The 17500-nt window shown below is 43.4% G+C and overlaps 1 protein-coding gene across 1 annotated transcript in view; it reads right to left on the bottom strand.

The window, feature by feature from the left end:
• Nucleotides 1-17500, bottom strand: part of LOC127618620 (N(G),N(G)-dimethylarginine dimethylaminohydrolase 1-like) — a 47840-nt gene that overhangs the window by 5443 nt on the left and 24897 nt on the right. Inside the window, exon 2 of the mRNA XM_052091192.1 lies at nt 1537-1636. Coding sequence (XP_051947152.1) covers nt 1537-1636 — 100 coding nt within the window. The remainder of the gene's footprint in view (nt 1-1536; nt 1637-17500) is intronic.

The raw sequence follows: 17500 nt of genomic DNA, 5'->3' as shown, positions 1-17500 counted from the left end.
GGCTCTACATCAAGACTTGATAGCGCTGCCATTACACCTTCTGATCTATGGCCAGTGAGAATGTTTCGGCATCTAATAGTTTAGTCTAATAAAGATCCTTGAAGTTCCTCTTAAAGGGACAGTACACCCAATAATGAATGTGAAATGTTCCTTTAAACGGTGATCTATAATCGCAAAACATTTTTATGCTCCATATACATAAGTCAGGCATATGAGGTATCATTTGAAACTTTTGAGAGATCACTTCTGCCTTTATGTTACTTAAAATGACAAAATAAGGCCTCAAAACATTCGCGTTGAAAATTAGCGCCCCCTAGAGGTAATAGTGTAGAAGTATTGATATGTAGCACATATATGGGCAAGTCATATATCAAATGAAAGCTCTCTCTCTCAGGAATGTGACTGTACATATATCACCACAGAGGGGAGGATCTCAGCTTTCTAATGACCCCTAGATTGAGCTTGTAGTCCACTCAGACGCCGAGATAGTCAATGAAATAATGAGGGTGTTGCTTGAACTGAACATTAGACTGAATGTCTATGGACGAGCACATCTGTGAGGGCTCAAATGAGTTAGAGCGCCCCTACAGTTCACATCTGTATACTGTGATGGAATGTGGAGATAAATTGCGCCAAAAATGCACCATAGTTAAAGAACGGCAGCTACAGTACGATATAAGGCGATACAAGCGATCTTTATGCCAACAGGAAATGTTTTCTGTCCGGGAAAGACTCCAGACTCAATTAGGAGATCTCGCGCAGTTTAAGGAGTGGTGGCGGCGTAAAGGTGACCCACATTGACTTCTTGGAAATAACCAGACACAATGTAAACTAGACAGAGAGGAACATTTCTGCAGTGTACGAAGCCTGGCTAGTTTTTCCGCCATTTTTAATTTACCAAAAAATACTTTTCAGAACTCCTCCTAGACTGTTAGTCCGATTTGCTCGAAATTTGTCATGTATCTAGAGACGCTGGGGACAAAAAGTTATCAAAAGTCTAATTCGCCCTCTGGATTTTCCCGAGGGAACCCATGGCGAATTAGACTTCTGGGTTCGCCTATAAATTGGCATCGCGGCTGAACAGCTGTATTGACACGATACTTGGTACATGTCATAGACATCATGACTTGGTACCTACAGTGTTTCGGCACAGCGCCCCCTAGTGGTCAGGAGATATGTAAAATGTATGTTTTTGCTTAGGACTTAAGAATAGTTTGGCCTAAAATCACGAGACTGGTCTATTTAGATTACTTGGGGCGTAACGAGTCGAATGATATCCAATTGTCCTATGCCGGACATTTTGTGCACCATTTGCAATTTTGTTATAAAATGCTGTATTTTACAAACGCATTGGCATACGATTACGAAACTCGGTATGCATTATCAGCACTATGTCCTGAGAGTATCAGTAACGTTTTGTGCCAGCGCCACCTTGTGGTCAAAAGTTATAATGAAATGTTTACAAATGCTATAAAAATATACAAATGGATTTAATTGGCTGTTGTACATTCAATAAAGCCGTTCTCTGATTGGTACCTGTGAACAGGACGTCTCCTCCGTCCAGCGTGGCGGATTCATCGGCCATCTCGACAATGTTCAGGTCGAGCTCAATCAATGCTTTCTTCATGGCTTCCGTCTGAAACAGATATAATATTTACATGATGCACGTTATCATTTGGTTGAATTCTGAACGTCAGATTTTAATTCGACTTTAACCATATAATGCTGCGGTTCCTAATAAAGTTACCGACTTACTGGCAAATGACTCATTTAAATGTAAATACAATGCAACAACTCATATGTACATCATAAGTACACTGTAGCAAATGCTTAATCATTCCATGGTCTTATGGGTCAAATTGACCATTTTTTATCTTCAGTTTCAAAAGCTTGTACTTCAGGCTCTGTTTGCTCCATCTCTCGATTTTTTGGTCCTAAATCGTTCCTCTAGGTGGCAGCAAAAACTAGAAAATATATATTTTTTCTCTATTACCTTCCATCACCATATACAGATCTGAAAAGCAGAGGATGCCCCAACGTAGCTTCGAAAATCGTATAAAAAAGCTACTTGTAATGAAAATTAAAGTTATTAGCAAATTGATTCATTTGTTCAAATAACCATCCAAAGTGTTGTTGTCTGCTCCGATCACCGCTTCAGTAAGCCCCAAATAGCCCCTAACACTATATCTGCTCTTACCTTAGGTTGTTTTCTACAAAACGAGTCTATTTTTACTCATCTCTCAGATTGTCTGGGTAAATAACCCACTGTTATGTCTCAAATGTCCAGAGAAAAATGCAGTTCATCAAAACAAGTATTCCAAAGAAATCACAGTTTGAATATGTTCCTGACTATTGATGACAAAATACATAATTGCAGAGGTTCTTCGCTTTCAAATGACACCAAGATCACGTGTGTAGTCCATTCAGAGGCTACGATATTCCACCAAACGTGCGGGAAAGCCGGGGCTTCCCAAAAAAAGACTGGATGTCTATGGGCGGAGTCACAAACCACATTGGGACGCCCCCTGCTCTCAGTTTGTTGTGATAGAAGGTGAAAGAGAAAAACATGTTTATAGCATTTGCTGCCACCTAGAGGAATGATTTAAGACCAAAAATAGAGAGATCGAGCAAACAGAGCCTTTACTACAAGCTTTTGAAATTGAAGACAAAATAATGGGTCAATTTTGACCCTGTAAGTTCAAAGTAGGGACTTGAGTTCACCTTTGCTAGACCTGGTCCCATTGTGACCCCCCGTAGCACCAGCCTTGTGGCAGATATACTGTATTGAACACTAACACCACCCAGAGCTTCTCCCCAACCCAACTATCTCTTCTACGATCCATTTCAGTTGATGTCGAATGTCCATTCCCAGCAATTCTGACTCATCGTCACTCAGCATATTTTATGCGTCTTTCATTCGCCACTCACTGTCGACCCCTCACCCCCCCTCTGTCCTTCATTTATTCTCTCTCTGTCTCTCGTTCTGTTGTGACATGCTCGAGCGCTCTCTGGATTCCACCTGGCTGTGTGCGTGCAGGGATCACTGGTGGCCATTATGCCAGGAACTGCAGCGGCCCGCACACTGAGCCCAGGGGAACACCGCACCCCGCTGGCAGACGATTTCTCTCGCTCTCTGCCACATTCTTGCCATTCCATCACAAAAGAATGCAGTACACATCTCACCCGTAATGCGCGACAAGTGTCTCGTGTGAAATGTTGAATAAATGGTGCATTTGTGCCCATAAGAGTCATCATTTACTCACCTTCACGTCATTCCAAACCTGTATGACTTTCTTTCGTGGAACACGAAACATGTTTAGCATAATGTTGGTCTCAGTCACCATTTCAATCTTTTTTCCATATCATGAAAATGAAGGTTTCGTCCACACTAATACGTGTTTGATTTTGTATCACGTGACTCGTTGAGCGTGTTACCGTGGAGATGTAGCGCGTGTGGAGGCTTTACGCTATTCTCTGCGGCATCCACGTACAACTCGCCACACGCCCCACCGAGAGCGAGAACCACATTATAGCGACCACGAGGAGGTTACCCCATGTGACTCAACCCTCCCTAGCAACCGGGCCAATTTGGTTGCTAAGGAGACCTGGCTGGAGTCACTCAGCCCACCCTGGATTCAAACTCGTGACTCTAGAGGTCATAGTCAGCGTCAATACTCATTATCATTCACTTCTGATCATCTGTACACGTGTTATGAACTCATCTTATCTAAGATAACATCCCAAATCTTTGTATTTTTGTTCTTTTATAGGACGCATACTAATGTTAAATATGATTGATGTGTTTACCTCAGCAGTAACTTAATGAGGCGTTTAACTCAGTAAAAACAAACCATACATTCGAGTTAAAGGAATTCCTCATGTAACATGGTCGCTAGCGTGTCCATCGCCGATCAGAACAGATAAACAGAAATTCCCAAAAATGTTCCAAACGCTTTGTTTCTCAAATCTTCAGAAACACCTGCAATTCATACACCATAAAAAGCCTATAACAGCATTCACAACAACATTAGTGGCCCCAAATCATCCGGTTTGTTGACACTCGGGTGTGCTTTTACTTCTCCAAGTGACCAGACTGGCTGATGATAAAATAAGTGAAGAAAGCCCATAGACTTGGATCGTAGGAGGGCGCTGAGCCATATCTAGAGAGCAGAATATCATAGAGACTTGATGTTGACCTCTTTGGCAATGGAGATTACAGAAATAGGTAAAGTTTATCAAGACAAACTTTGATGTTGGCATGACACAGCATTGTTTGAAAGTTTACACTAGTTTTCAAATGTTGAAATTTCAGGGATATACACTCACCTAAAGGATTATTAGGAACACCATACTAATACTGTGTTTGACCCCCTTTCGCCTTCAGAACTGCCTTAATTCTACGTGGCATTGATTCAACAAGGTGCTGAAAGCATTCTTTAGAAATGTTGGCCCATATTGATAGGATAGCATCTTGCAGTTGATGGAGATTTGTGGGATACACATCCAGGGCACGAAGCTCCCGTTCCACCACATCCCAAAGATGCTCTATTGGGTTGAGATCTGGTGACTGTGGGGGCCATTTTAGTACAGTGAACTCATTGTCATGTTCAAGAAACCAATTTGAAATGATTCGAGCTTTGTGACATGGTGCATTATCCTGCTGGAAGTAGCCATCAGAGGATGGGTACATGGTGGCCATAAAGGGATGGACATGGTCAGAAACAATGCTCAGGTAGGCCGTGGCATTTAAACGATGCCCAATTGGCACTAAGGGGCCTAAAGTGTGCCAAGAAAACATCCCCACACCATCACACCACCACCACCAGCCTGCACAGTGGTAACAAGGCATGATGGATCCATGTTCTCATTCTGTTTACGCCAAATTCTGACTCTACCATCTGAATGTCTCAACAGAAATCGAGACTCATCAGACCAGGCAACATTTTTCCAGTCTTCAACTGTCCAATTTTGGTGAGCTCTTGCAAATTGTAGCCTCTTTTTCCTATTTGTAGTGGAGATGAGTGGTACCGGTGGGGTCTTCTGCTGTTGTAGCCCATCCGCCTCAAGGTTGTGCGTGTTGTGGCTTCACAAATGCTTTGCTGCATACCTCGGTTGTAACGAGTGGTTATTTCAGGCAAAGTTGCTCTTCTATCAGCTTGAATCAGTCGGCCCATTCTCCTCTGACCTCTAGCATCAACAAGGCATTTTCAGCCCACAGGACTGCCGCGATACTGGATGTTTTTCCCTTTTCACACCATTCTTTGTAAACCCTAGAAATGGTTGTGCGTGAAAATCCCAGTAACTGAGCAGATTGTGAAATACTCAGACCGGCCCGTCTGGCACCAACAACCATGCCACGCTCAAAATTGCTTAAATCACCTTTCTTTCCCATTCTGACATTCAGTTTGGAGTTCAGGAGATTGTCTTGACCAGGACCACATCCCTAAATGCATTGAAGCAACTGCCATGTGATTGGTTGATTAGATAATTGCATTAATGAGAAATTGAACAGGTGTTCCTAATAATCCTTTAGGTGAGTGTATACACCATACATTACAGTAAGACAAACAGACAGCTAGCTAGCTAGTTAGACAGACTGTGACATTATCAGATAAACCGTCAGACACAAAGTGAGAGAGACCAACTTAAAGCAAATGAAAGGCCTTTTGTGGGTTTGTTTACATTTGAATTTTTGATAGTTGGAGTTTGAATCGACGAGTATTCCATTCGCTCTTCTGAACATTCCGTCAATGTAAGTCAATTGGATTTTCCCGCTGATCTATATATATAGAACTGGATAGCTCATGACGTCACAACAGTGAAGCTACTGCGCCGCCATCTTGGTATTCCCAAACATTCTGTACTCCTATGGGTCTCAATGGGAAATCGTCTGTTTTGGCGAGTCATTTTTACCTATCCAGTCACATTAAACAAATGTGTTTAAGTATGCATACACTGCATCACAATGCAATCTTCCTAAATATGTCATTAATTATTTATTTGGACTCTTGTTTTTCCCCAGCTTATTGTAAGTGTGAGCGTGTTATGTTACTCTATTGCAGCAGCATTACGCTCAGCGGCGCATGTTTTACCTCAATAGAAACAAGTTTAAGAAACTGAGGTAAGATATCAGGAGACAGATGTCAGCCTGGCTTCACTGAAGAGCTGTTTTAACAGAATAAACAACATTAACGGAGTAAAACATTTTATACTATCAGTTTTTATTTGCAATGAAGATATTTTGCAACATGAAGTGTAACAATAGTCTTATAAAATCACTGTGTTTCAGATAGTTATAACTTTTAATGTGAATAGAAAAGTTGACCCAAAAATGTACATTCTGTCATCATATACTCAACCTCATGTCCTTCCAAATCCATGTGACTTTCTTTTGAAGAACCCCCAAAAAGGTATTTTGTATTCCATATATGGAAAGTAAATGGTGAGAAAAATAGCAAAGAAAATGCTCCTTTTGGAGTGTCCCAGTCAGAGCCAAGACGTAAACCCAATGGAGATGCTGTGGAATGACCTCAAGAGAGCCGTTCACACAAAGACATCCTGAGAATATGTCTGATCTGAAGCAGTTCTGTGAGGAAGAATGATTCAAAATGGCTTCTGAACATCGTGCAGGTCTGATCCGCATCTATCAGAAAGGCCTGAATGAGGTAATTCCAAAGGGTCCACATACTTTTTCTTGCCGCTCTATGATGTTTAGTTCTGGCTAACATCCCAACACTCGCTTTACCTCTTATCAGCAAACAATAAACCAATGAGAATGTCTCTGTTGCCATGGCCGCAGGTACAGAGTGTTCCAAAAATCTATTTAGAATTCACAGAATTCTAAATAACGCCAACTGGGATAAACTGCCGTGGAATGAAACTTCCATAACTAAACGGAGGAATGAGAAATATGTGCTCTGATCATGTGGCCGATGTGTTTCTCTCACACCCCGCGTGGCAGAATAACACGACTCTGTCCTGACTGGCTGTCTGCTCAGGTGAGGAGCCAAGAGAGATTACAGATGGGGGAAAAGACCTTGTAGAAACACAGAGTGAACGCAATGAATACAAACACGAGGAAACAAAACAATCTTCCCAGACACTTCAGGAACCCTGGAGACGAACCAAACAGGCCAAAGGCGTGTTGCCCTAGCAAGCATGTGTGTGATAAGCCATAAATATGAAGCGAGATATCGCCAGAATGTGTTTTGTACCTCGCAGTCTCAACAAACACACGGCTCGGGGGGGCGAGTCGCCTCACTTAGTTATGCTATCGGGTGCCCAGTAACCTTGAGTTAGGTCAGGGTAAATTATGTTTCGGGTCATTTACTGGACCGTTCCATCGCACTGACGCACACAGAGCAAGTGAAGTGCTTTAAATGTCCTCTAGACTTTAAACACACAGTTCTGATAAATAAACTGCGGTCTGTTCGAGAACCATCATGGTCCAAACCTGAACTGCTGGTGAAGGGAGAGTTTAGGGAGCTGTTCAGTTACTGTTGACTTTTAAAGACTCCCAATCTGGAACGCCCAATTCCCAATGCGCTCCAAGTCCTCGTGGCGGCGTATTGACTCGCCTCAATCCGGGTGGCGGAGGACGAACCTCAGTTGCCTCCGCGTCTGAGACCGTCAATCCGCGCATCTTATCACGTGACTTGTTGAGCGAGTTACCGTGGAGACGTAGCGCATGTGGAGGCTTCGTGCAATTCTCCGGGGCATCCACGCACAACTCACAACTCTTATTTTACGAGACCAGGTTGACTGATCGTGCTCTCACCTGTACAGGTAAACAGGAGGACCACCCACGAGTGTGTGTGAGAGAAAACAGTGATACATCATGTACTCTCTTTGTACCACTGGACCTGAGGATTGTGCAAGAGGCCAATCACACACACACAAGTGACGGGAAAACCATAATTGTGTTTATTGTGTTTTGGAAAGTAAAGCTGCAACCTCGTGAGTAAATCAGTTTCTCTTTTAATCGTACAAACTGCCCTGGATGAGTGGACCATATATGTTTGTGTGGGTGGCTTTCCATCCCTTTCTGACTAACACCTTTAAGAATTTGAGGTTTACCATTCACGATGAGAGAGTCCGATTACAACAAAGGACAAGAGTTTGATTCCAGAGTCATCAAAGAATGAATCAAACCAAGAATCCCTCCCGGTTAAATCACCGATCTCACATTCCTTTATTGAGTTTATTTATGGAATGACACACAAAGCAAGAGTTCAATCAGGTTTGGTAAGTCACATGACTCAGTCACACACTGTTTCAACACACTACATGTTATGGTAAGAGAATTGGATGGTTACATGAGCTTAAGTGTCCTGAAAATATTGTCTCAATGTATTAATTGTTGGGTTAAATTTGACCAGGACATTTTGTTCTTACTGCAAAACACCATCTAGATACAAATGAACCATCTAATGGACATCTGGACATCTTTTGGGCATCAGATTGTTTTCCATCCCGTCTGAGTCTCTGATTAAGTCGTGGAGAGTGAACACAACCCTCTTTGTGTGGAGAGAACAGCAGCAGTGCACTGGCCGGGGCACAAACATTTTCCTAAGAATGTTCTGGCTCCCGTCCCAAAGGGGTCCCCTCCACTCGTGTATGAGCAGAAATATGACAAGCTCGCGTGGAAACATACGAACAGACCTGTGCAAATGTGCAACATGTGGACAGAAAGAGAGAGATATGTATAAAGGAAAGATTAATGGAGCCATGGAGTTTCCCATAAACGCTAATGAAGGGCTTTCCCAGAAATCCCCTTTTTTCCAAACTAATTTTTTTTGGATGGAAGTTTGATTTCAACAGCTGGTGCGACTCTGAAAAGATAAGACCCACAAGAAGAACGAGACATTGGTTATGATTCAACAAACCGCATGCCTCGATTTTGACAGCGTTGATCTTAAGAAGACGAATGAAGTGCTCTAGTAAAATTTGGTAATGTTCACGCCTTGAACTCTGTCTGTTTATCTTCAATCTTCCGCACTGTTTCATCACATTGTGAAGTGTCTAATTTTAGCTTCGTTCTGCAGGATACTGGTCTTATATGGTCAGAACTTCCTCCAGATGTGTTGGATCTCGGAGGAACTTCGGGAATCATCATGGCCGGTGTTCTGACAATCATCGTGATGCCCAATTTACAAACAAGTGGCTCAGTTTCAATAGGAGACCAAGCTCCATCAAGAGGCCCAGTGCTGTCAGGAGGCCTTACTTATTCTGGATACCCAGTTGCAACCAGTGGAAACGTTCCTCCATAACCAGGTCCAGCTCCATCAGGAGGCCCAGTGCTGTCAGGAGGCCTTACTCCACCAGGAGGCTCAATGCTATCAGGAGACCAAGCTCCATCAGGAGGTCCAGTGCTGTCAGGAGGCCTTACTTATTCTGGATACCCAGTTGCAACCTGTGGAAACGTTCCTCCATAACCAGGTCCAACTCTGTCAGGAGGCCCAGCTCTGTCAGGAGGCCTTACTCCACCAGGAGGCCCAATGCTATCAGGAGGTCCAGTGCTGTCAGAAGGCCTTACTTATTCTGGATACCCAGTTGCAACCAGTGGAAACTTTCCTCCATAACCAGGTCCAGCGTTGTCATGAGGCCTTACTCCACCAGGAGGCCCAGTGCTATCAGGAGACCAAGCTCCATCAAGAGGCCCAGTGCTGTCAGAAGGCCTTACTTATTCTGGATACCCAGTTGCAACTAGTGGAAACGTTCCTCCATAACCAGGTCCAGCTCCATCAGGAGGCCCAGTGCTGTCAGGAGGCCTTACTCCACCAGGAGGCCCAATGCTATCAGGAGACCAAGCTCCATCAGGAGGTCCAGTGCTGTCAGAAGGCCTTACTTTTTCTGGATACCCTGTTGCAACCAGTGGAAATGTTCCTCCATAACCAGGTCCAGCTCCGTAAGGAGGCCCAATGCTTTCAGGAGGCCTTACTCCACCAGGAGGCCCAATGCTATCAGGAGACCAAGCTCCATCAGGATGTCCAGTGCTGTCAGAAGGCCTTACTTATTCTGGATACCCAGTTGCAACCTGTGGAAACGTTCCTCCATAACCAGGTCCAGCTCCGTCAGGAGGCCCAGTGCTGTCAGGAGGCCTTACTCCACCAGGAGGCCCAATGCTATCAGGAGACCAAGCTCCATCAGGAGGTCCAGTGCTGTCAGAAGGCCTTACTTATTCTGGATACCCAGTTGCAACCAGTGGAAACGTTCCTCCATAACCAGGTCCAGCGTTGTCATGAGGCCTTACTCCACCAGGAGGCCCAGTGCTATCAGGAGACCAAGCTCCATCAAGAGGCCCAGTGCTGTCAGGAGGCCTTACTTATTCTGGATACCCAGTTGCAACTAGTGGAAACGTTCCTCCATAACCAGGTCCAGCTCCATCAGGAGGCCCAGTGCTGTCAGGAGGCCTTACTCCACCAGGAGGCCCAATGCTATCAGGAGACCAAGCTCCATCAGGAGGTCCAGTGCTGTCAGAAGGCCTTACTTTTTCTGGATACCCTGTTGCAACCAGTGGAAACATTCCTCCATAACCAGGTCCAGCTCCGTAAAGAGGCCCAATGCTTTCAGGAGGCCTTACTCCACCAGGAGGCCCAATGCTATCAGGAGACCAAGCTCCATCAGGATGTCCAGTGTTGTCAGAAGGCCTTACTTATTCTGGATACCCAGTTGCAACCAGTGGAAACTTTCCTCCATAACCAGGTCCAGCTCTGTCAGGAGGCCCAGTGCTGTCAGGAGGCCTTACTCCACCAGGAGGCTCAATGCTATCAGGAGACCAAGCTCCATCAGGAGGTCCAGTGCTGTCAGAAGGCCTTACTTATTCTGGATAGCCAGTTGCAACCATTGGAAACTTTCCTCCATAACCAGGTCCAGCTCCGTCAGGAGGCCCAGTGCTGTCAGGAGGCCTTCCTCCACCAGGAGACCCAAATCCAACATGTGGCTGAGGACAACACATTTGCATTTATCAGTGCATGTTCTCTAGGAACTGAACCCATGATCTTGGCATTGCTAGCATTGTAATCTACCAGGTGAGCAACAAGAAATGACAGGACTAGCTTCAAAAGGTAAGAAGTTTCAACAAATGGCCCAGTTTGAACAGAAAACTACCTCCATTAGGAGGCATAACTGCGTCAGGAGGCCTAGTTTAATTAGGACACCAAGCTCCATCAGGAGACACTCCATAATATTCCTCTATTAAAACAGGTCTAGTTTGAACAAGCGATAAAGGTTCACTAGGAGGCCCACCTGCATCAGGAAGCCTAATATTATCAGCTCTATCAGCAGGCCCTTCATAATGTTCCTCCAACATGTTTCAACAAGTGTCACACTTTCAACAGGAGGTTTCCTCAATTAGGAGGTCCAACTGCGTCAGGAAGCCCAGCTCTATCAGGAGGTCTGGCTCTATTAGGGGGCCCAAATGTGTCAGGAGCCCTAAAGCTATCAGGAGTCTAAGCTTCATCAGGAGGCCTTCCTCAACCTGGACATCCAGCTACAACAAGCAATCCAGTTTTATCAAGAGATAAGTGGAAACGCTCCATCCATAACCACGCCCAGCTCCGTCAGGAGGCCCAGTTCCAATAGGCGACCCAGTTTCAATAGGACACAAAGCTCCACGAAGAGGCCCATTGCTGTCAGGAGGCCTTACTCAACAAGGAGGCAGAATGCTGTTATATGAACCAGTTTCAACAAGAGGCCCATCTCCATCAAGAGTCCAGACTCTTCAGGGAATAACTCAGCAACTAATTCCCCATTCACACACACACCTAGTGTCTTTCATTACTGGAGAAACAGCTGATAGAACAGAGAATAAAAAGATGACGAGAAGAGAGAGAATGAGAGTGTGTGACTTTAAACAATTATCCTAAACGACTTCACTGTGGTTAACCTGTTTGTACTCATTCCCTGAGTCACAATCATGATGAGCCTCGATAAATGTAGATTCTCAGATGAAACTCTTGCACTAGAGACACATCAATCAGACGGTGTGACATTTCCTGTATGGACTGTGAGACCACTGACTAAACGTGGGTATTTGACATGACATGTAGTTTTACTGTACTCAAAGAAAGAAAGCCGGTTTCTCATCATTCAGCGGGACAGCAAAAACTACAGTGAGGCACTTACAATGGAAGTAAAATGTAAGACGGATGGACAGATGGATAGAAAACAGTGACAGATAGACAGATAGATACATAGAAAGAGTAATAGAAACACAGACAGACAGACAGATAGATAGATAGACAGATAGACAGACAGACAGACAGACAGACAGATAGATAGACAGACAGACAGATAGATAGACAGATAGACAGACAGATAGATAGATAAAGAAAAGAGTAATAGACAGGAAGACAAATGGAAGGAAGGAAAAGAAAGATACTGTAGATAGACAGACAGACAGATAGAACGATAAATATAATGATAGACAGAACAAACGATAGACAGACAGACAGAAAAATAAAGGGATGGGTGGACGGAAGGAAAAGAAAGAGATACTGTAGACAGACAGACAGATAGACAGACAGACCGATAAAGAAAGGGAGGGATGAACAGACAGACAAAGGGAGAGATAGATGGATGGATGGACAGACAGATAGGTAGACAGACAAACAGATAGATAGATAGACAGACAGACAGATAGGTAGACAGACAGACAGACAGACAGACAGATAAAGAAAGGGAGGGATAGACGGACGGACGGACAGACAGATATATAGGTAGACAGACAAACAGATAGATAGACAGACAGACAGACAGACAAAGAAAGGGAGGGATAGACGGACGGACAGACAGATATATAGGTAGACAGACAGATAGATAGATAGACAGACAGACAGATAAAGAAAGGGAGGGATAGACGGACGGACAGACAGATATATAGGTAGACAGACAGACAGACAGACAGATAGCTAGATAGATAGAGAAAGGGATGATGGATGATGGATGGACGTCAAAAGTCATTTTAAACATTATTTACAACATAACTGATGATGTAAATAAAACAACGAACAATTGAATATTCTTTTAGCACACTGATGTTATTAATGGGTTCAGAGATATTTACTGCAGCTGAAGAAATGATCATTCAGACAAACAAACACAGCAGGACACCTGATACCCATCACTCCCTCTGTCTGTCTGTCTACCTGTCGCTCTCTCACGCTGAACAGCGGGTGATCCGGAACAGAGCTGGAATTCCTAGAACTCCCAGAGACCTGCGGCTCAGAGGGAATGTTCTGGAAGTAAAACTAGCTTTCCGAAGAGCACTGATGTTTCCGGTGCCCTCCCAAATATCCAGATTAGCAGTCAACAGTTTTTAAACTATAAAATGTGTGACATGAGACATGTGCAGACATGTGCTTGAGAATATTCTGACGACACGTGTACAAAACTCTTGAATATGTTTCAATGGTTTGATGGCAAATCCAGAACCTGTGGATGCGAACGGGACAAAACATTTGTGATGTCAAACATCGTGACTGAAGGCAGATGGCGAATCCACTCAACGGGCCCTTTGATTCACTGATTTGAAACATAATGGGAAAGAGCACGAGCGTAAATATTTTGAAACTGCAGGATGATGTGATGTAAACCTTGTATTTACAAATCGAGCTGTGCGGAACACGCCATGCCCAAAAAAACAAAACAAATTAACGGAAAAAAACGTAACCAGATTTACAGTCAAATGAATCATGAGCGGTTCAGTCTCAAGTGCGGGTTTGTCATAAAAGAACAAAGAACGGATAAACAGTAGTTATTTAATTGGTATTCATTCACAAAACAATGCAGATTGACTTCAGGTGTCTGACAACCAACACTGTATCAAAATATTTTGGCGTTTCTCTGCATGTCTCAAATTATTAATCCGTCCTGTTTGTTACTTTCAAGACCTCGATGATGTCACAATATCCCATGACAGTCAGCGAGCACGTTGACGTGCACATCATTTACTGATTAGCGTCTATATTCTGAATCATTCAACAGACCGAAATGAAATCACCATCATGTTTGTTCAAAATACATTCAAATGCCGAAATACATTAAATGTCGAAACAGCGATGCTAATCTATATAAACATCCTCAAAACTTCCTCCTTAACACAAAAAGCGCATTTATTTAAACCAGGCTGAAAAAAATGTTAGTTTGGAATTCGTGGAACTTGTGACATCACAAGGACCAAATACATCTGCATTTGCAGCAGCGGTTTGTCCGTCACTGCACCCTTAGCCCTGCCCACTGGTGCTTAGTCAGCCACACAGGTGAAGAGGTGCGCTCTAAGTCCTCGTGGTGGTGTAGCGACTCAATCCGTGTGGCGGAGGACGTATCTTAGTTGCCTCCGCGTCTGAGATTGTCGATCCGCGCATCTTATCACGTGACTCGTTGAGCGAGTTACCGCGGAGACCTAAGCACAATCTCAGCACAACTCACCCAACGCCCCACCGAGAGCGAGAACCACATTATAGTGACCACGAGGAGGTTACCCCATGTGACTCTACCCTCCCTAGCAACCGGGCCAATTTGGTTGCTTAGGAGACCCTGCTGGAGTCACTCAGCACGCCCTGGATTCAAACTCGCGACTCCGGGGGTGATAGTCAGCGTCAATACTCGCTGAGATACCCAGGCCCCCGTAATTGGTGGTCTTTCAATACAGTCTTAAAGGGCCAGACATCTTAAAACAGATGGGCCAGAAACAGGGTGGAAAATTATTATAAATGACTAAATTATGACACTGACTATCACCCCTGGAGTTCGCTAGTTCGATTCCCAGGGCGTGCCGAGTGACTCCAGCCAGGTCTCCTAAGCAACCAAATTGGCCCGGTTGCTAGGGGGGGTAGAGTCACATGGAGTAACCTCCTCGTTATCACTATAATAATTTTTTTGCTTTGTTCCCAGTCATGTCGACTGTATCTGAGAAAATGTTTTATTGATGTGACAAAGAAATCAACAGTTACAACATTACAAATATAATTTATCATAGAGTCCAAAAGACTCTCCAAACAAATAAAAGATAATAATTGTACATAAGAACTAATTACACATGCAAACACAACAATAACTAAATGTTTCATAGCATGCAGACATGATTTTAGTCATGAGATTTCACAGAATGAGTTTCATTCTGTGCCATTTGAGGCATCATTATGTATTTGGCGCCATCTCCTGGTGGTCATATGTAACATTGTGCTTCATGTGGATTATCTAAAGATCTATACATCTGATTATCTTGTGTGTGGACTCGATTGAAAGATAATCACCTCCTCTAAATACCGTAATTTCCGGACTATTGAGCGCACCTGAATATAAGCCGCACCCACTGATTTTTAAATAAAATATTATTTTAAACATAAATAAGCCGCACCTGTCTATAAGCCGCAGGTGCCTACCGGTACATTGAAACAAATGAACTTTACACAGGCTTTAACGAAACACGGCTTGTAACAAAAATAAATAGGCTTTAACGAAACACAGCGTGGCAGCGGGGCGTGGTCAAGCGCCCGTCCGGAGAGAAAAGCGGTAAGGCGCTTACACCTGAGCTAAATTATGTCTAACACCGGTGTCTAATTTCAGTAAGCATGTGGAGAGCGGCATAAAAAGGCAGCAGCCACAGAGCTGAGAGAGAGACACACGTCAGTCTAGTGTTGGCACATAGAAGAATTGAGAAACTTTATAAAATTGATTGTAAACATTGCTGTGGCCATTAAAAGCCTTACCTGGAATGTCAACTGCCCTGCTGAAAACACTTGAAGTCATCTCCTTCGGTGTCGGAGTATAGCCTCAGATTTAGTTGTCTTTTTGCACAGTCAATTAGAGTCAATTCCTCACGCTGCTGTTTCCAACATCTTATCATCGACTCATTAAGACCAAGCTCCCGTGCAGCAGCTCTATTTCCTTTTCAAGTTTGAGCGCGCTCGATTTAATCTAAACAGTAAACAAAAAAAGTTGTTTTGACCTTAACCCGTTCGGCAATTTCATTGGTCTAATGAAAGCTTCACGCTGCCAAAAAACTGAGCACATCACAGAATATTTTTTTTAAATTTTTTTTTATAAGTATAAGCCGCGAGGTTCAAAGCGTGGGAAAAAAGTTGCGGCTTATAGTCCGGAAATTACGGTAATGCTAATTTAAGTTATAAGCAAATGTACTGGTTGTATTCTACTCTTTGGGAGCTTTCCAACAACATATGACACATGACTATTTGATCAGTTTGATGTTTTACTGTTTGCAATAATGCACGTTTGCTTTTTCAACCATTGAAAATGGCCAAATTTGAACAATTTATGCATGATGGAGCCACATTGAGAGCTTCATATCTCTGGGATTTAACCATATAGGGGCTTAAATATGAAAGTTTGATCTGAATCAGAATCTAAAAGGATTTTAATATATCTTGAATACTTCTGGAGTTATAGACACTCCAACTTTGGAAAAACAACACAAAACAGAGCTTTTTCCCATTTTTGGACTCTCACCATTGGTGTATAATGCATCAAGAGGTGCTGAAGTCAACTGATTTAAATAATAGACCTCCTTATCTCTGTGTAAAAATACATTAATGATGCTGACACCTTCCTAAGGGTGTTTTTATTACCTCTAGTTTAGCTCCGAAATTATATGCAAAAATTGTCATTTTGTTGTGCCACACCGCTAAAAGCTTGTTAGCGGAAAGGCTACACTACTTTAAAAACAGCAAAGCAACTGTTATGCTACTGAAAAATGTTAGTTAAGATAGTAGCTAATCCCCAACACTGTCATACTCACACTAGCCTCTGAAAATAACATTTTAAACCTTCAACAGAAGTCTAAATGTGGGCAACAACGCCAAGAAACACATTACAAAGAACTTCGCTATAATGCACGCAACACTCCTAGCAGTCTCTTTAAAGTTGAACCTTACCATACTAACAGATCGTACAGATGGTTCAACCACATCAGTCGTGTGGACGCCCAATCAGACTGGGTCTTTTCTCCGCCAGAGCCCTACATGGACAGAGGATGGCGGTGTAGCGGTTAATGAGTGTCAGTGACGGAAGACCGTGTGACTTCAGAGGTCACTGCCGTATGTATGCGTGAGTGTTTAAGATCAAAGACCGTGAGTGAACAGCTGGGGTTTAGAGAGGTCATGTGACAGGTGATGCATGAGTAACAGGGATGCCATCTGCCATATGGAGACACAAAGATGACTTAATCGCTGAAATATGGAAACACCGCTAACCCTGCAGCGATGCGCCAAACCCTAGCGAGTTGCCTGTCTAGGGAACGTCTCTTCTTTATGACCCAAATCAAAGGCAGCATTGCATGTTTTTGACATATTGAAAATCAAAAACACACTATTCATTCTTTCATAAGTCAGTTATAAACTCCTTGGTGATCAGCTAAAATGTCATGTATTTAAATGTTGTTAATAGTGAAGTTCAAAGTTCAAGGGTGATTTTCACGAAAACGGTCAAGGTGCTATTTTACTCCAAACTCAAGTCAAACAGACTAAAATGATGTTGTGCA

This window comes from Xyrauchen texanus, chromosome 25, assembly GCF_025860055.1.
Source record: "Xyrauchen texanus isolate HMW12.3.18 chromosome 25, RBS_HiC_50CHRs, whole genome shotgun sequence".
Taxonomy (NCBI): domain Eukaryota; kingdom Metazoa; phylum Chordata; class Actinopteri; order Cypriniformes; family Catostomidae; genus Xyrauchen; species Xyrauchen texanus.
The sequence above is the reverse complement of the archived record's forward strand: the minus strand, read 5'-3'. Positions and strand labels throughout refer to the sequence as shown.